The sequence below is a fragment of the Syngnathoides biaculeatus genome, chromosome 4 (genome assembly GCF_019802595.1).
Source record: "Syngnathoides biaculeatus isolate LvHL_M chromosome 4, ASM1980259v1, whole genome shotgun sequence".
Taxonomy (NCBI): Eukaryota; Metazoa; Chordata; class Actinopteri; order Syngnathiformes; family Syngnathidae; genus Syngnathoides; species Syngnathoides biaculeatus.
Genome location: NC_084643.1, coordinates 18,402,697 through 18,420,643, shown reverse-complemented (window position 1 = coordinate 18,420,643; position 17,947 = coordinate 18,402,697). Strand labels below are relative to the sequence as shown.

The following is a 17,947-nucleotide window of genomic DNA, read 5'->3' as shown; positions in this document are numbered from 1 at the left end:
CATAAAACCTAATGACACCTCTAGTTTAGCCCTAAAAACCCAAAGTTTGGGTTTAAAATACATCTTTCGTGACACCAGTGCTTGAATTTCCAAGATACCTCATATTGTATGTTTTGCTATTTTCTACTGAAATATTGCAATTAATGACATGAGAATCATTCCACTTTTGGGCTTGGTTCTATTGCTGTACCACATGGTTTTGGACCTCAGGGTCACAGTATCTTGTCTGGCAACAAGATTTCCCTAGGATGATCATTCAGAAGACCTCATCTAATGACAAAATTGCTTTTCCCAGTGGCACAACAGCAGCCGACACAACGATGCAAAAAGAACACAGATGAGCACAGCCACTGGCTCGGAAACGTGTTTTGTTACGACCAACCTTTCCAGAGCAGCAGCCCTCAGTAGTAACTGGCCCATTTTCAAGAGCTTCTCAAATGAATCCTCTGGGTTGAAACTAGAAAAAGGATCAGGACATCACTTGCTCAGTTTGACTCAATTCTTTAATTGGTAGCTTGGTTTTGGAAAATATAATCAACAACAAGGAAGAGTTGTTTGCAGACATGAAACAAGACATTGCAAACTAATGCTCAACATAAAAGGTGACTGGTCTCAATCTAATCACATTACATGATCTGCAAGTTAGCCTTTTGCTACATCCACTTGGTTTTCACTCAAATTGTTTCAGTATACGGTACATGAACCCACTGTGCTCAGTGTTAATTAGCAACGTGACAAAAGTTTCCAAAAAAACAATCTCTCAAGATGCTCAGTCTGGTTGGAATGACCACTTCAACTTGAGTAAAATGCACCTCGAATTTGGAACATTGGGGAAATTAGTACAATGGATCAAGAATTTTGAAGTGGATGATGCCTTTGGGGATTTTTTATTTTATTTTATTTTTTTAAACGGGGCATAAGTGCTTTTGTGTGATTGTGTGAATGTGGTCCAAAATGGTTTTAAATTTGAGTAAAGCTGTGCAACTTCATTATTAATCACCATGTCTACTTGTTTTACTCAGGAATCCCATCTCTAATTGGCTAACAAGTTCCGGTTAAAAATATCCACAAATAAGCTTGTGTTGGTCAGAATTCTGAGGGGTTTTCCAAATCATTAAAAATGTTTCAAATGGTGTCACTTGCTCTAAAATCTACACTTAAAAAGGAGATCAAATTGAATGGCATTTTTTTTTTGTAAGAAGAGCACTTTTAGAGGTGTTTGGAAGTGATCATTCCATCTATTTTAGAAGATTCCACAAAGACGGCACCCACCTATCACATTGATAATTTGATGTAATTGGGAGTCATATAGTCACTGAATTGGACAAAAGACATCAAAAAACAAAAAATTACAACAATAACCAGGCATTTTAGTGCAACAAACATTAAACATTTAGTATATATTCTCATGGAGCAGCATTTTTGGGGTAACTTTGTAACAATCATGAGCCATTTGGATCAGCGTTGTAAAGGTGACAACTTCTACATTAATTAATGTCAAACAATTACCAACAGAGATGAAGCTATATAGAGAAATACACACAGAAAGGTGCATTGACATGCATTGCAATGTTTTGATCTGTCTGACTATGATGTGCTACTGCAAAGGACATGACCCTGAAAGTCAGTCTAATCATGAAATAACAGTCATGGCATTCTAAAAACAGAAATAGTCAATAAAAGAGTTTAGCAATACATACATGTAAATAACTACAAATGATGACCAAAAGAAAGAAACGAATAACAGTCAACAGGTGTTTGGGCTGTTTGTCTTTTAAATCCTCAACCCATATTAAAAGTTGCTTCTATAGAAACACTGGTAATGACTACATTGCAGAAGTGAGATATTTAAGCAAGTTTACAAATACTCACAGCTACCATTGTTTAGTCCTACCTGCTGTCTTCTAAGATTGCTTTGCTCACCAAAAGTATAAAAAAAAATTGAGTGGTAACACAACAGAGCCACGTTTTGTCTCCTCATATACATACATACACACGAGGGCAGCATCGGTGTTCACAAGTAGACATTAGGAAAGAGGGGGGAAAAAGTCTTGACCTAGCAGTTTTGCCAACGTCACGTGACAGTCCGTCGTCTGTGTAGTCTGTTGAACTTATGTCATAGCTTTTGTTGAGAGATTAACAGAGAACACACAATGTGGAGTGAGGCACTGCCTGCCAGAGATCATCTCTATTCTGGTGGAGAAGTCAGGGGGTCCCACTGCTTCCAAACTGACTCGCCTTACTGCCGAAATGCTACTCCTCCAGCCAAAAAGCTGACCGAAATCTCTGTGGGATTGGCTTCTTCGCTACCACAGTCAGACAGTTATATGGTAAAAGGGAGTGAGAAGACAAGGAGACATTTCTCCAATTAATCCAGTCCTACGGCTCTTGTTCCCAAGACCACCATCCACCAACACAGTAAGTCTACCGCCTGACCCTTCCTCCACTGTCAACTAGTGCAGGTTCATTCTGAGTCGTCTTGGTATACTTGGTGTCTAGTTGAGAGTTTCACAATGTGGTTTCCCTCGTGCCTCAAATAGTGAATTGGGCCAGAAGGATTGAGGGTGGTCAATTGAAGGAAGTTAACAGATCGCTGCGTGATAACATTTCAGCCACACTTGAAAGCCAGCGAGAGAAACTCCTGATCACCTCTCACAATAGTGAAGGGTGAAGTCTTTGGAGAGCTGCTTCTCACCTAAACCCCATGGCTCCAGCTCCAATTTATTACCCATGCCATCTATGTCATCCTCTGGATCTTCCCCTTCTTCTTCTTCCTCATAGTGGCTGGGTTCCTCGATAGAGGTCTCCAGGTGGTAGCAGTAAGGTTGACCCTCCGTGTACTCGTAGATGGTGGGTAGACTGCTCTTGAGGCTACAGCGTCGGCGTAAAGCTACCAGCAGCGGCTGAGGCATAGTAAATATATCAACATTGTTGCCGAGGTCTATCCAGGCCAGGCTGGCAAATTTCTTGGGGTCTTTCAGCATCTCGGTCAGGTCTTTGAGTACAGTCAGGGTGAGACGGTTCCCGTTGAGGGCAAGGGTGTTGAGTTTGGGTAGTGATGCGAGAAGAGGAAGTAGAAGCTTCAAGTTTTCATCTTGGAGCTGTGTAAAGCTGATATCCACAGCCATCACACTGTCTCTGTTGTTCTGGAGGTAGAAGGCCACTTGACGAACATCCCGGGTGGACAGAGGAATGCCTGACAAGTCCACAGTGTCATTGGACAGCTTCTTCTGGAGGGTTGTCTTGAGACTGCAGCATGAAAGGAACAGATAAAAACACATTTACAATAATGGCCGATCCTACCTTAAAAACACAAACTAAATGAGGTGTTAGTTGGGTCACTGATGTGGAAACATGGAGATTAGCTTCTATTGTGTTTTCTGTGTTGTGTAACAGAGGGAGTAAATGGATAGGCTTGGGGCAAAAACCTGACTAAGACTGCAGCATGGGAGCTGACTGAACACAGGAGCCAAAACATCTGTGCTAGCCAAGAGTGCAGAGATCTTTGGAACAGAGATGTAAAACAAAGCTAATTGAAGATAAATTACACCATACAAATATGGGCAAAAGTACTGAAATCTAATGCAAAAACAATCATTCAGATAGCGTCTCCAGCCACTGGACTAATGTTGGCTGCACATTTTTATTTTTTTTTAAAACTAACTGGTTCTTTAGTACACAATTTTATCTTGAGAAATGGCCACTTCCATTTGTAACCTGGCAATGTGTCAACATTGTGTTATTTTTTAACTGTTACTGGCTCAGCTTGTTGCTTACGTTTTGAATGACAAAAACTGCAGGAACCTTTATGAATCACTTATACGCCCGCAGCTGCAACACCCATCACTTCCGATATGCTCCAGTGTTGTATGATCACAATGACAAGGGAACACTTTGGTAAATATGTGCCATGTGCTTCACTCATGTTCAAAGCTAGCAAAGGCCAGTGTGAAACAACTATAAAATAATGTTGTTGAGTCAGTTCAACATGAGTTCAATATGTTTTCAAGCACAAAATATAGTATTCAGCATCATAAGCCCTTCCACGTAAGCACACCAGTCGTCATTTTTGTTGGCTGCTACAGGCTTTTCTGCATATGTGAATCGGCAGCTCACTTTTCGTCTCACCACCAATGTCTTCATTTTGAGCTCCGCTATCAAAAACAAAAGAGTTTAAAAGCCATTTTTATCCTTTCAGATCAATCTGCAAAAGACAATTGTGTCATAAAAATACCACGATAGAGGTTTTAAAAGTGTTTTAAAAGGGGGAGTAGTAATAGAAAATGGTAGCAATATCTTCTTAATACTATTGATGCACATGATTTGCTTTCGTGGGCCACAAACACCACACCACAAAAAGGTTATTTAAGATGATTAAAACCTAAAAATATAACAACTATGTAACAATACACCACAAAACTCAAGATCTCACAGATATAACAGGAATAATCACAAAATTGAAGTGTGATTAATGATGACATAATGCCTATCAGGAAATTACTGACGCTCAGCAAAGTACATGTTAAGTCAAGTCATTTATTTAACATCCATTACATAACCATGCTTTTATTTCAATTTATTTGGAACAAAAAAGAGCTTATGGGCTTAAATATATGTCTTGTAGCAATGTGAGGATCAACAGTCAAAAGTGCAGTGATAACTTAATGTGAGGTGACATTGGATTTGTTGGTGATCAATCACATCATTTGGGAACTGTCAGAAAAATGCACTGGAACCTCTAAGCTTGAACATCTTTCATTCCGTTTAGTTGGTTGAACTAAGTTCAGATTTGTAAAATGAAATAAGCAACGACAAATTCCAAGTCAAAAAGCACCGTAAAACATTGTGACAGTTAAACAACCTTGGCTTGCTTTTATAACAAGTGACAACGTGCAATATCCGAGCCGTTTGTGATTGGCAAACTGATGTCTCATCAATTAATGCAGGCTTTTCATGGACATCCAATTCATTAGACTTGAGATCAGAAATGTATCACTATCATGGTATACTGTACATTGACCTTTGATTGGATTGGAATCATGATCCTCACACCTCTATCCTGCATTTTCCATCACAGTACACGAAATCTATCCCTGAAATCCATAGCAATACAATCACAAAAAAAGAAGCTTTTCAACTTTGAAGTTCTCTGTTCCAATCTGAGACAAAATATTCTGCTTGTAATAAGGAGAGGACATACCGCTGACACGGGAAATGTTCAATGAATTCGAAGATGATGGGGTGACATTGCTGAGAACAAGATCCCACATTTGTCGCCTACCATGAAAGCCTACCAGTCTGTGTGCTGATCAGCACTTCCGTCAAACTTAAGGTCAATTTCATTCAATAAATGTACAAGAAAAGGAGAATTATTAGCAGAATAAGATCAAGACATTTATATTGAGTGACAGTGATTCTGTCCAGCATTTGTGAGAATTAGATTAATTTTCTGTGGCTGATTGAGAATGCAGTAATGGGTAAGGTAAAGCATCCTCCAATATTAAGTTAGGAAAATATAGTTGGAAGCATATTGCAACTGTTTCCTTGCTAATTGTCCAGGATTAAAGTTATTCTGTCTTGTTCTTACTGTCAGGTGGCAAAGGACACCAGAGGTTGCCACAATTTGGCATATTGTCACATTTAGAACTGTTTATTGCAGGCCACATCGTATTTAAGTTTTTCCCTAAGAGAGCCATTACAACTCTGAAACTATATACCAACGGTTACATGATCATTTCGAATGATCACAAGCACACAACAAATGATGTCATTGCCATTTTGAAATCAGAAGCCAATGAAGAATGTTTGTTCAACAACTATCCAATATGTTTTAAAAGGGGGACAAGTAACATAAAATGGTAGCAATATCTTCTTAACACTATTGATGCACATGATTTGTTTTCATGGGCCACATAAAATACTGTGGATCGCCAGATCAGGCCCCCACGCCTGGAGTTTGACACCTGTGATTTATACAAACTAAACTGGCAGTTTTTCAAGTTTTCAACCATTTTCAAAGTATCATCGAGACTATGGATAGAGTTGGATAAACTGCCATCATCTTCTTTTTCTTTCGGCTTGTCCCGTTAGGGGTCGCCACTAATGTCCCTCTAATGACCTCATTTCTAATCCTATCCAACCTGCTCACTCAGAGCAAGAACCTCAACATCTTCATTTCTGCTACCTCTAGTTCTGCTTCCTGTTTTTTTCTACAGAGCCACCGTCTCTTATCCGTACATCATGGGCGGCCTCACCATTGTTTTATAAACTTCGCCCTTCATCCTAGCGGAGACTCTTCCGTCACATAGAACAGCAGACAGCTTCCGCCAACTGTTCCATCCTGCTTGTACCGGTTTCTTCAATTCCTTACGACACTCACCATTGCTCTGTATTGTTGATCCCAAGTATTTGAAGTCATCCACCCTCGCTATCTCTTCTACCTGGAGCTTCACTCATCCTCCTCCGCCCCTCTCATTCACATATATTCCGTTTTACTTCAACTAATCTTCATTCCTCTCCTTTCCAGTACTTACCTGGATCTTTCCCTCCGCCTGCTCCCTGCTCTCGATGGAGATCACAATATCATCTGTGAACATCATGGTCCAAAGGGATTCCAGTTTAACCTCGTCTGTCAGCCCATCCATTACTACCGCAAACAGGAAGGGGCTCAGCACAGATCCCTGATGCAGTCCCACCTCCACCTTAAATTCTTCTGACACACCTACGGCACATCTCACTACTGTTCTACTCCCTCATACATGTCCTGTACTATGCTAACATTTCTCCGCCACACCAGACTTGTGCATGCAGTACCACAGTTCCTCTCTTGGTACTCTCTCATTGGCTTTCTCTAGGTCTACAAAAACAGAATGTAGCTCCTTGTGACCTTCCCTGTACTTTTCCACGAGCATCCTCAAGGCAAATAATGCATCTGTGGTACTCTTTCTAGGCATGAAACCATACAGTTTCTCACAGATACTTCTGTCCCGAGTCTAGCCTCCGCTATTCTTTCCCATGACTTTATTGTGTGGCTCATCAACTTTGTTCCTTCATAGTTCCCACAGCTCTGAACATTGCGCCTTTGTTCTTAAAAATGGGAACTAGCACACTTTTCCTCCATTCTTCTGGCATCTTCTCGCCCGCTAGTATTCTGTTGAATAAGTTGGTCAAAAACTCCACAGTCACATCTCCAAATTGCTTCCATACCACCACAGGTATGTCATCGGGACCAACTGTCTTTCCATTTTTCATTCTGTTCAATGACTTTCTAACTTCCCCCTTACCAATCATTGGCACTTCCAGGTCATTCATGCTTGCCTCTTCAACTGTACCTTCTCTCCCATTCTCTTTATTCATTAACTTTTCAAAGTACTCTTTCCATCTACTTAGCACACTACTGGCACCAGTCAACATATTTCCATTGTTGTCTTTAATCACCTTTACTTGCGACACATCCTTCCCATCTCTATCCCTTTGTCTGGCCAACCTGTAGAGGTCCTTTTCTCCTTCTTTCATGTCTTACCAGATGTACATGTTGTCACATGCATCTTGTTTAGCTTTCGCCAACTCTACCTTTGCCCTACAACACATCTCAATGTATTCCTTTCGCCTCTCCTCAGTCCTCTCCGTGTTACACTCTCTCGCACCACTACTTTACAATTGGTAACCTCCTTCAGATTACATCATCTGCACAAAATATAATCAATCAGTGTGCTTCTACCTCCGCTCTTGTAGGTCACTCTATGTTCCTGTCTCTTCTGGAAATAATTGTTCACCAATGCCAATTCCATCCTTTCTGCAAAGTCCACCACCATCTGCCCCTCAAAGTTCCTTTGCTGAATGCCATCACTTCTTCATCGTCCCTGTTTCCTTCGCCAACATGTCCATTGAAATCTGCACCAATCACAACGCTCTCTTGGTCTGGGATGCTCAGGATTACTTTGTCTAGTTCCTTCCAGAATCTCTCTTTTAACTCGAGGTCACATCCTACCTGTGGGGCATAGCCGCTAATCTTATTATACATAATACCCTCAATTTCAAATTTCATCTTCATTACTCGACGTGATACTCTTTTGACCTCCAAGACATTCTTAGCCAGCTCTTCTTTTAAAATAACCCCTACTGTATTTCTCTTCCCATCTACTACATGATAAATTAAGTTAAACCCTGCACCTAAATGTCTAGCCTTACTACCTTTCCACCTGCTCTCTTGGATGCACAGAATATCAAACCTTTCTCCTAATCATCATGCCAACCAACTCCTGAGCTTTTCCTGTCATAGTCCCAACATTCAAAGTCCCTACACTCAGCTGAAGGGTTTGTTCATTCCTCTTCTTCTTCTGACTAAGCTGCTTTCCTCCTCTTTTTAGTCTTCGATCTACATTATCTGAATTTCTACCTATGCCTTGCAGATTAACAGTTCCGGGGGCGGGCATAGGAAGCCCAGGCCACGAACTAACTGTTATGGAATTGGTGTGATTAACGCTCATATATGTTTGGCACAGTTTTATGCAGGATACCCTTCCTAACGCAACCCTCTGCATTTATCCGGGCTTGGGACCGTCGACAGCTTGCACAATATTGTGCTGCCCAACGGGCTGCAGATAGTGGGGGGGAGAGAGCAATCAAATAAAGTCAGCACATAAGATATACAAATCACATACTGCCTAATCTATGTTAAGGTTAAGGTCAAATGAAAGCAATGACATAAACACAGTCAGCACATATGGTACACAAATCACATACTACCTGTGTGAAAGTATTAATGGTTATGGCGATCTAATGGATATGTGGATGGGAGGGATTCAAATCACAATGGTCCTCACTCTAGTAGTTGAAGGTTGAGTCCAAGTTCAATGTTTGGTCTTCGTTGTATACTCTACGTAGGTAATGTTGCTAGCGCGCTAAGCTGGGCTAACTTGGGCAGAGCAGCTTCAACGCGAACGATATGGCTCTAATTTGGGTACGAAGAAGCAGAAACAGCCCTCGTCGTACAAGTTACGATGTTTCTTCAACAGTATGGTTTTATCACAAACATGTCTCGTAGTTAGCCAGCTAAGCTAAGGTGCCCTGGGCCTAAAGGCAAGTTTAAGTTGGCATTACGATTTGCCGAACTTCCTACTAAGATACCTGATGCGCACGTGCACAAAGAAAGCTTAGCTATTTTGTATTAATCATTTGCAAATGAAAGTGTTGGACCCTTGTAGTAAAGATTTTTTTTCCTCCATTAGACATGCAAAATGCATTACAGTGCCACTTTTTAAGAGAGAGGGAAAAGCCAGTGGCAATAGATAAGCAATGCATGTACTCAAGCACTTAAAAGCGGAGATGACTGACAGTTATGGTTACCATGGTGTTCCCATCTGGTTGGCCCATGGCCAGCTCTGTCCTCATTCAAAGTCAGCTACAGAGACGGAAATCTTGACAGCACGACATGGAGCCATGCCCTGCTCAGCGTTGTACTGGGCTGCAGATTTATGACTATCGTTAGTGGACGTGTGGACAAAAGGGCTTACCATGCCTGGGATTTCCGTCTGGACATGCTCTGCCTCAGCCACTTTGAATGCGGGGTCAGGTGGTAGATCAGCTGTCTGCAAATTTTATCTGACGACTTTATAGTGTCTGAATCCTGTGGACCAAAGTCAGAGACATCGCACAAAAAGAAGTTATCGTTGCATACATGAAGCAGTTTCTATTTAGCCGATACACCAAATCTCCAGCACTAACAGTTCACTATTTTATTCACAATTTGACTCATCTAATGGGCAAAAGTACATCTGACAGACTGCATAACAGCAAATTTGTAGTATAAAATGTTATTTACAGCTAAATAAAAACCTTAGTTACTGGCAGGGACAAATGAGAATAAAGCGTGCACTTTCCATATAAACCCACGTGCTTCTCTTCCACCTCCTTTTTTATGTTAATGTGCATCGATTGGCAAGCCTATTTAGTGCTCCATCTTGGCCGTCAAATGATCACACAACCACCACCACTCCATATTGGAAAATGAGCCAATCAGAAGCAATTAGAACAAAAAGGATTTCCTGGCACGTTGTGCACTCCTTGGATCTCTGGACAGTCATTTCTTCAGATCTCTTACAGTGTATTTATTTATCTATCCATGAGTCCCAAATATTAACAATTGGAAACCAGTATGGAATCATATCAACACTATTTAACTACAAGAACATTTTGCATTGGGTAAATAGCTTTATAGTACCAAAAAATAAATTAAAAAAAGAGAACCTTCTTAGGATTCTGCATCTCTCTGGCCAAGCTCAGCAGCAGCTCGTGTGAAATTGGATCCACCAGATTGAGGAAAGCAGCATTTTTGTATAATATGTCATTGAGTGAGGTACCCTCCAGTCCCAGATCCTAGAGGAAAACACAAAAACAACAAAAGAGAAATCAGTCAAAAAGGTTTCTATAATGGTTAAAAAAAAACACAGACAATGAGAATTTTTTTGTGTGTCAAAAACCATCTAAAAGCCAGTCACATTAATTACACCCATAAAAATTAATAAAGAGGCATCTAATCTTTTTAATAGATTTGTATTAAATTACTTGTATTAATTCTCAGATTGTGCATGGTATGTACTTCGTGTTGTGGTCATTGAAGCCTTCAAAAGGTAATTGGAAGTATCAATGGAATGCAGGATTTCAAATCTGTAATGAGAACGGCAAAAGTCTGTCAGTGATAGAGCCATGCAACTGCCCTCGTCAACAAGTCCACCATTGCAGCCCTAATGAGGCAAAGTACAATGGCAAGCACTTGGGCAAGCCATGCAACTTTAATAAGCAACCAAGCCTTAGAGAAAAGATACACGCACATTTGTTTTGCCCACAGAGCAATAGGCATTGATTGCAAGACAGTTTGAGTAGGAGGGCGCCAGCTCAACATTAATGGCTCTCCTTTGAGCAAGGGCAGCAGTAAACAAACAGGACTAAAGTGAGAGATTGCAGATAATTCAAACATCCATCCATCCATCCATCCATCCATCCATCCATCCATCCATCCATCCATTTTCTACAGTTTATCTGGTTTGGGTAATGGGAGAATTAGCTTCACCAGGGATACCCAGACTTCCCTTTCCCCAGTCACTTCATCCGGTTCTTCCGGAGGGATCCTGAGGCGTTCCCAGGCCAGCTGAGAGACATAGTCTCTCCTGCGTGTCCTAGGTTTCCCCCGGGGTCTGTTTCCGGTGGGACATGCCGGCACCTCACCAGGGAGGCGTCCAGAAGACATCCAGATCAGATGCACCAGCCACCTCATATGGCTCCTCTCAATTCGGACAAGCAGCGGCTCAACACAGAGCCCGTCCCAGATGACTGAACCTCTCACTCTGTCTCTAAGGGAGAGCCTAGACACCTTGCAGAGGAAACTCATTTTGTCCGCTGTCAGTAATTTTATTTTTTAAACAGCCAAAGATTGGACCCTGCAGTTTATTTGAATAAACACCTGATATTAACTACATCAATAAAGAGCCACTCCTCTCCACTCATTCACTCGACCAGTTGGCTAAAACGCAAGATTGTTACCATGCTCTTGATCTATGACAGACAATAGAAGCTCCAATTTGCCTTAATCAAGGACGGCTGATTCTCTTAAATGAAAGTAGGGTGCATTTATTAATCTTTTGACTTATTGCTTTCAGTAACATGTAAGAGATGCTATGATTTCATCAAAGCTTTGCATAAACACTGTCTAAAAAGAGGAAATCTTCTTTTCCTTTCGGCTTGTCCCGTTAGGAGTCGCCACAGCACGTCATCTTTTTCCATCTTAGCGTATCTCCTGTATCTTCCTCTCTAACACCAAATGCCCTCATGTCTTCCCTTACAACACCCATCAACCTTGTCTTTGGTCTTCCTCTCGCTCTTTTCCCTGGCAGCTCCATCCTCAGCACCCTTCTACCAATATACTCACTCTCTCGCTTCTGAACATGTTCAAACCATCAAAGTCTGCTCTCTCTGACCTTGTCTCCAAAACATCCAACTTTGGCTGTCCCTCTAATGAGCTCATTTCAAATCCTATCCAACTTGTTCACACCAAGCGAGAACCTCAGTATCTTCATTTCTGCTCCCTCAAGTTCTGCTTCCTGTTTCTTCAGGGCCACTGTCGGCAATCCATACATCATGGCTGGCCTCACCACTGTTTTATAAATTTTGCCCTTCATCCTGGCGGATACTCTTCTGTCACATAGAACACCAGACACCTTCCGCCAGCTGTTCCAACCTGCTTGGACACGTTTCTTCACTTCCTTACCACACTCACCATTGCTCTGGATTGTTGACCCTAAATATTTGAAGTCCTCCACCCTCGCTATCTCTTCTCCTTGTAGCCTCACTCTTCCCCCTCCACCTTTCTCATTACAACTAGGCCTTTGGTTTGAATACTACACTGAGGAGCGAGAACTGTGAAATGACAGATTTGCATTTGTCTCGCCAAATATGGACAAACATTTTTCTATTCAGTACAAAAGAAACACTTTGCTTCTGCTTCGATACATACTGTACATTTAGATGTCGATACATACTGTACATTTAGATGTCGTAAATTCTTATAGATGCTGAATAGATGTTATGAAACAGCACATAATGCAAACAACTCTATAAAAGCGAATGTTTTCAAACACTGCAGCCTACATCAGCAGTGATCAGGAAGTAGCAGTGCGGTGGTGGTGTTGAGCGATGGTGCTGATCACACCACCGTTGATGAATGTTCTTATTCACTCTATTCAAATACAGTAATTATGTGATGATCTGATTTACTGTCTACTTAATGTATGAAAAAAATTGAAGGTTACTACCATGGATATGTTATTATGACCAACGTTTTTCATCGTAAGTCCAAGTGTAGATAAAACTCAGCTATTGCATCAAAGACTCCATATAATTTGGAAGTAATAAATAATGGAAGTTTAACGTGAGCCATTTTGGAGCGATTGCAAATATATCTCAGATGGCTGAACTATTTGGCTGGGATCCCAGATGATTGTCAGCCAAATAGGCCAGCCAAAAGAAAGAAGAAGAAAGGTGGAATGGAACCTCTGGCAGCCATTTTCCGATCTGAAGCTGTAACCCACCAATTACAGCCGTGACTGTTTTGACATAAAATCAGACTAAACCTTTTTGTTTTATGTCCGTTAGGAAGATTGAAATTGTTTTGATTTTTGAAGTGGCAGAATGACAAAGGAATAATTATTTTTTTGTACTGTTCGGCTGTGAGATTGAGGCGAACAGAAAATCTGCATCTGTTTCATGCCACTGTCTCAGAGTGAAGTTTTTAAGCTTCCCTTGTGGTTTGTTTTATAATGTGTTGTAATTGAAGTTGATTGAGAATGAGTCATTTCAGTTGAACAGGACTAGAACATTCTAGAGGGAGGACAGAGACAAAGACTAAATGGTACTTGTAAACATGAACATTAAACTCCACACAGTTGGGGCCAGGAATTGAACCCCCGTCCTCAGAACTGTAAGGCCAACGCTCTAAATAGTTGCTCCACCATCCCGCCCTGTCCTAAATCAATTCTATTCCAAGCCGCTTATCCACACAAGGGTCCCGGGAGTGCTGCAGCCTGTCCCAGCTAACTTCACAATCTCTTGGTATATTGAAGCATTCAGAGTTCCTTTCACACATGTTCTGAGGGTCCATAATGACACAGATGAGACAATTTGATGTGAATAAACCTGACTGGCCACCTGCTGGCATCTGGCCACCTCTTCTTCGGCCCAGTCGCTGTGGCCGGCTGCTAGCTTAGACAGGATATACTGGCGGAAACAGAGCCCAGGGTGTTGGAACAACAACTATCTTCTTGCATCCATTAAGGATGTTTTGATGTCTAAAGTGTCAAGACTTTAGCATTACTAACAGAGGATTCTTTGACAACTAAAAGACAGAAAGCAGAGACTGCGTGGAAGTAACCTATGAGATGCGTTGCTCATCCATATACTCAAACAATAGCTTTGTATATGCAGAACAGTCCTTTCTTAGTCTGGTTTCTTTTCAAATAAATAAGAAATGTAGTCATACTACTGTATTGTTATACAGCTATGGAGTAACATTATGGCCATTTACAGTAGGACGTGTCTTGAGCCACACAAGGATTATTTCTTTTTGCATGACATCAACACAAACACGCTAAAACCCATAATGCAGTGTGAATTTCAAGTGAAAAAAAATAGAATTGAAAAAAAAAAAAGAATTTATTTTCCCCTATGAATCTAGAAACTCACATTTTCATCAAGCAATAGGTTTTTGGTGTTAATATTGAGTAAAGCAAACATAAACTTAAGTCACTGAAAATTCTCAAGTCATTCTGGTTATGTTAAACAATGACAAATTTAACCATGCTCGAAGAGGCTGCAGCATGTTGACAAAAACCTCGCTTGTTGAGTTACTATTTACAAAAAAGGGTGACGTTTGTGTGCTTGTTACTTTGAGGGATTACAAAGTCTATTCATTCCATTTAGAGAACTGGTTGAAGAAAGGGAATCCAGAACTTTTTGAAATTTGGAATCCATTTGGGTGAACATGGCAAGACATGTTGTCATTCCTTTTTTACATTTTCTCAGTAAGTAATGGGCATCAGTAGCTCTTTTAACACAGCGCTTGTGATTCAAATCCTGCAGCAAATTAGAATATTGAAATTGAATGGGCACTATAAAAAGCACCAAAAACAAAATTGAAAGGAATAAATTAAACGTGGTGGCACGGTGGCGCAGCTGTGAAGAGTTGGCTTCAAAGTTCTCAGGACCTGGGTTCAATCCTGGCCCTCCCTGTGTGGAGTTTGCATGTTCTCCCCATACGTGCGTGGGTTTTCTCCGGGCACTCCGGTTTCCTTCCACATCCCAAAAACATGCAACATTAATTGGAGACTCCAAATTGCCCCGAGGTGTGATTGTGAGTGTGGCTGTTTGTCTCTATGTGCTCTGCGATTGGTTGGCAACCAGTCCAGGGTGTATCTTGCGTCCTGCCCGTTGACAGCTAAGGAGATGGATGATTTAAACATGGAAGTACAGTAAATGCCTCAATCATTAATTCTTGCCTTGTTCTAGTTCGATCAAGATTTGCAATTGTATGTCACCATCAGTGACAATGATTTCACATCCCTACGTGCGGAAAAAGTTACTAAAAAGGCAGGGGCAGCTCCCCATTTCCTTGTCAGTGACCTTTTCAAAGAGAGCAGGCCATTATGGAGAGCATGTGGTGCTGAAGTCTGTGCTAATGGGCATGTTGAAAGAGCCCAACATGGGTGGAACGGCAGCGACTCTGTAAAGTGAAAGAAAGCAAGACACAGAGGGAGAGCACGGGGGGGAATGATGATGGTGTGGGAAAACCATGTCCTTGTTTGAAGAAATTAGTCTGGCCAAAGAACAATATGCATGTCTTCATTAAGAGTGCAATTTTCCCTTTCAAAAATCAACACTGCACATTTGACCGAGAACAACAGTGACCGCTGTGTTGAGTCACAAGCCGTGTCTGCTCCTTTTGACCGTGTTGTGTCTATCCCACATTCTGTCAGTGGCCTACTTTCACTGACAATAAAGCCACCAGTTTGTTACTGCATGAGCACGTTGCCACATCAGAGGTCGTAAATATAGTAGGGTTTCACATTTTTCGTCTCAAATCAGAAATTTGCTTTGTCACAAAAGTCCAAATTACAAAGTCACGCTGTCCCATATATTGCCATTATACAAAAACCATCCATCTATTTTCTATTCCTTGTCATGAGTGGGTGAGCTAAGCCAACAACCAATCACATTTAACCCTGCGGGAAAATTTATAGACTTCTATTAAAGACGCCAATTTATGAAATACATTAATGATGGACACAAGTTCAGACATTAATTGACACAAAACACAAAATCAGATTGTATTCCAGGCGCATTTGATCAAAGAATTAACGGTGCTGCTTTTGACTGTTATGTACATTTACATGCAATTTCGTTCCCACATTTGTGAACGAGAAGTGGCACTTTTGTGAAAACTGACTAAATCAAAAGCGAATAAATGTGATACTGTGTAAATGTTGAGCCACAACAAAATAGGAATGAATAGAATTTTATAAAACAAACATTGCAATCTGACTAATTTTGGAGGGAAGACAATTGATTATGATACATCAGCACCTCCATACGTAATACTATTATTATGCTTCAACAAATGACTATATGATTGTACACTTTCCCAGCTTGCTTGAAGCAGACATACAGTAAAAACGAAACTAAAAAAAAAATCTCAAATTTGAGGGGTGCTGGGATTGACTTGACCACCCTCAAAGGGGCGAGAAGCGCCAATGTTGTATGACAATCACGGAATAATTATATGGTCATCATATGGTGATATGCAAAAAAAAAAAAAAACACCACCACCAACAATACATGACGGAACACTCCCTTCTGCAGGGGGACCCTCCTATCTGGTGGCCATCTGTTGCATTTGGATTGCATCAGTTACCAAAAAAAAAAAAAAAAAAAAAAAAACAAACAAGAGTCTGCGATATATCTCAGCTCACCTTCCGCAGCAACCTGAGCAGGTCTGTCGCCTGCTCCATCCTGCGATCGCGAAGCAGCTTCTGGATGTCCCTGATCCACGCCACCCGCCTCACATAGGGGCTGTGATTGCTCCGACGCAGCATCCCGGGCAGCTTGTCCGTCTTGAGCATCACGGTGAACAGGAGGTCCCCTCCGCCAGCCCGGGCGCTCCGATTGTCGCCCTCAGTCGCGCCGTGCCCAAGCCTGCGACGCTTTTTGGAGAAATTCTCATCGTTCAAGCTGTTCTGTCTGCTCAGCCTGGAGCCCATGCCGAGACGTGGCGCAAGTGCAGACGGCGTCGTCGTTGTTGTTGTTTCGAGTCAGACGGACGAGCAGCAGCAGGGTTGACCCATGATCCGGCGTCGCGCTGATCGCCTCCAGCCGGTCACGACTGAAGGGTCCGAAATATGCACCGCAACCACGACATCAACACTTTCTCAGTGTCTCATTCAAAGTCGTTTTGTCTTTCATCTCGACTGTGATGTGTCCCACCTCCCTCTGAGCTCACGTGACGACGACGAGGACACGATGCACCGGCTGTGTACCGTTCAGCTTTGTGCAACGTGCAACGTCTGGCCAATCGCAGACTGTCGCTCAACCGTCGGTGCTTCCCCCACCGCGCCCCTCCGACCGTCAAAGGCAATTTCCAAGCAGAACACAATAAAAGATGAACAGCGTTATTCGGTGAAAGCTTGTGTGATCATTTCCAATAATGTACAGTACACCTGGCACAACGGTAGTTGGGTCACGAACGTTTTAGCAAAAGATGACTTCTTTCATATTCTTTTGGGGGGAGGAGTGTTTTCAAGATGAAAAACAGGCAATACACCATCATATCATATGATTCATGCAGCTCAACCGTCAACTGTTTTGTTTTTCAAATATTCTGCTTTGTTAGGCTGACCCCTTTTCAATACTCTACGAAATAAAATTAAGTTCGATTTAATAGTAGTAATTTCAGTGTTACTTCAGCTACAGTCACAGCATTTCAAATGCAATATTCTTGTTCTTTTCCTTTTGGCTTGTCCCATTTGGGGTCGCCACAGTGGATCATTCTTTTCCATTCATCTCCTGCATCTTCGTCTCTAACACCAACTGCCCTCATTCGTCTCAATCTTCCCTTCCCTCACGACATTCATCAACCTTCTCTTTGGTCTTCCCCTCAGTTTTTTTTGACTGGCAGCTCATTTCCCATCACCTTTCTTCCCAAATACTCTCTCTCCCTCCAGACCATCGAAGTCTGCTCTCTCTCAGCTTGTCTCCAAAACATCCAGCTTTGGCTGTCCCTCTAATAAGCTCATTTCTAAGCCTATCCAACCTGCTCACTCCGAACAAGAACCTCAACATCTTCATTTCTGCCACCTCCAGCTCTGCTTCCTGTTGTTTCTTCAGTGCCACCGTCTCTAATCCG

The 17,947-nt window shown here is 41.7% G+C and overlaps 1 protein-coding gene across 1 annotated transcript; it reads right to left on the bottom strand.

Moving 5' to 3' along the window:
• Positions 1-485: 485 nt before the first annotated feature.
• On the bottom strand, positions 486-17,131 carry lrrc75ba (leucine rich repeat containing 75Ba). Its single transcript, XM_061818058.1, has 4 exons — positions 16,518-17,131; positions 10,249-10,377; positions 9,516-9,628; positions 486-3,249 (listed from the first exon to the last, which is right to left on the bottom strand). The coding sequence occupies exons 1-4, from the start codon at positions 16,803-16,805 to the stop codon at positions 2,646-2,648; spliced, it is 1,134 nt and encodes a 377-aa protein (XP_061674042.1). The 5' UTR covers positions 16,806-17,131; the 3' UTR covers positions 486-2,645.
• Between the last annotated feature and the right edge of the window lie 816 nt (positions 17,132-17,947).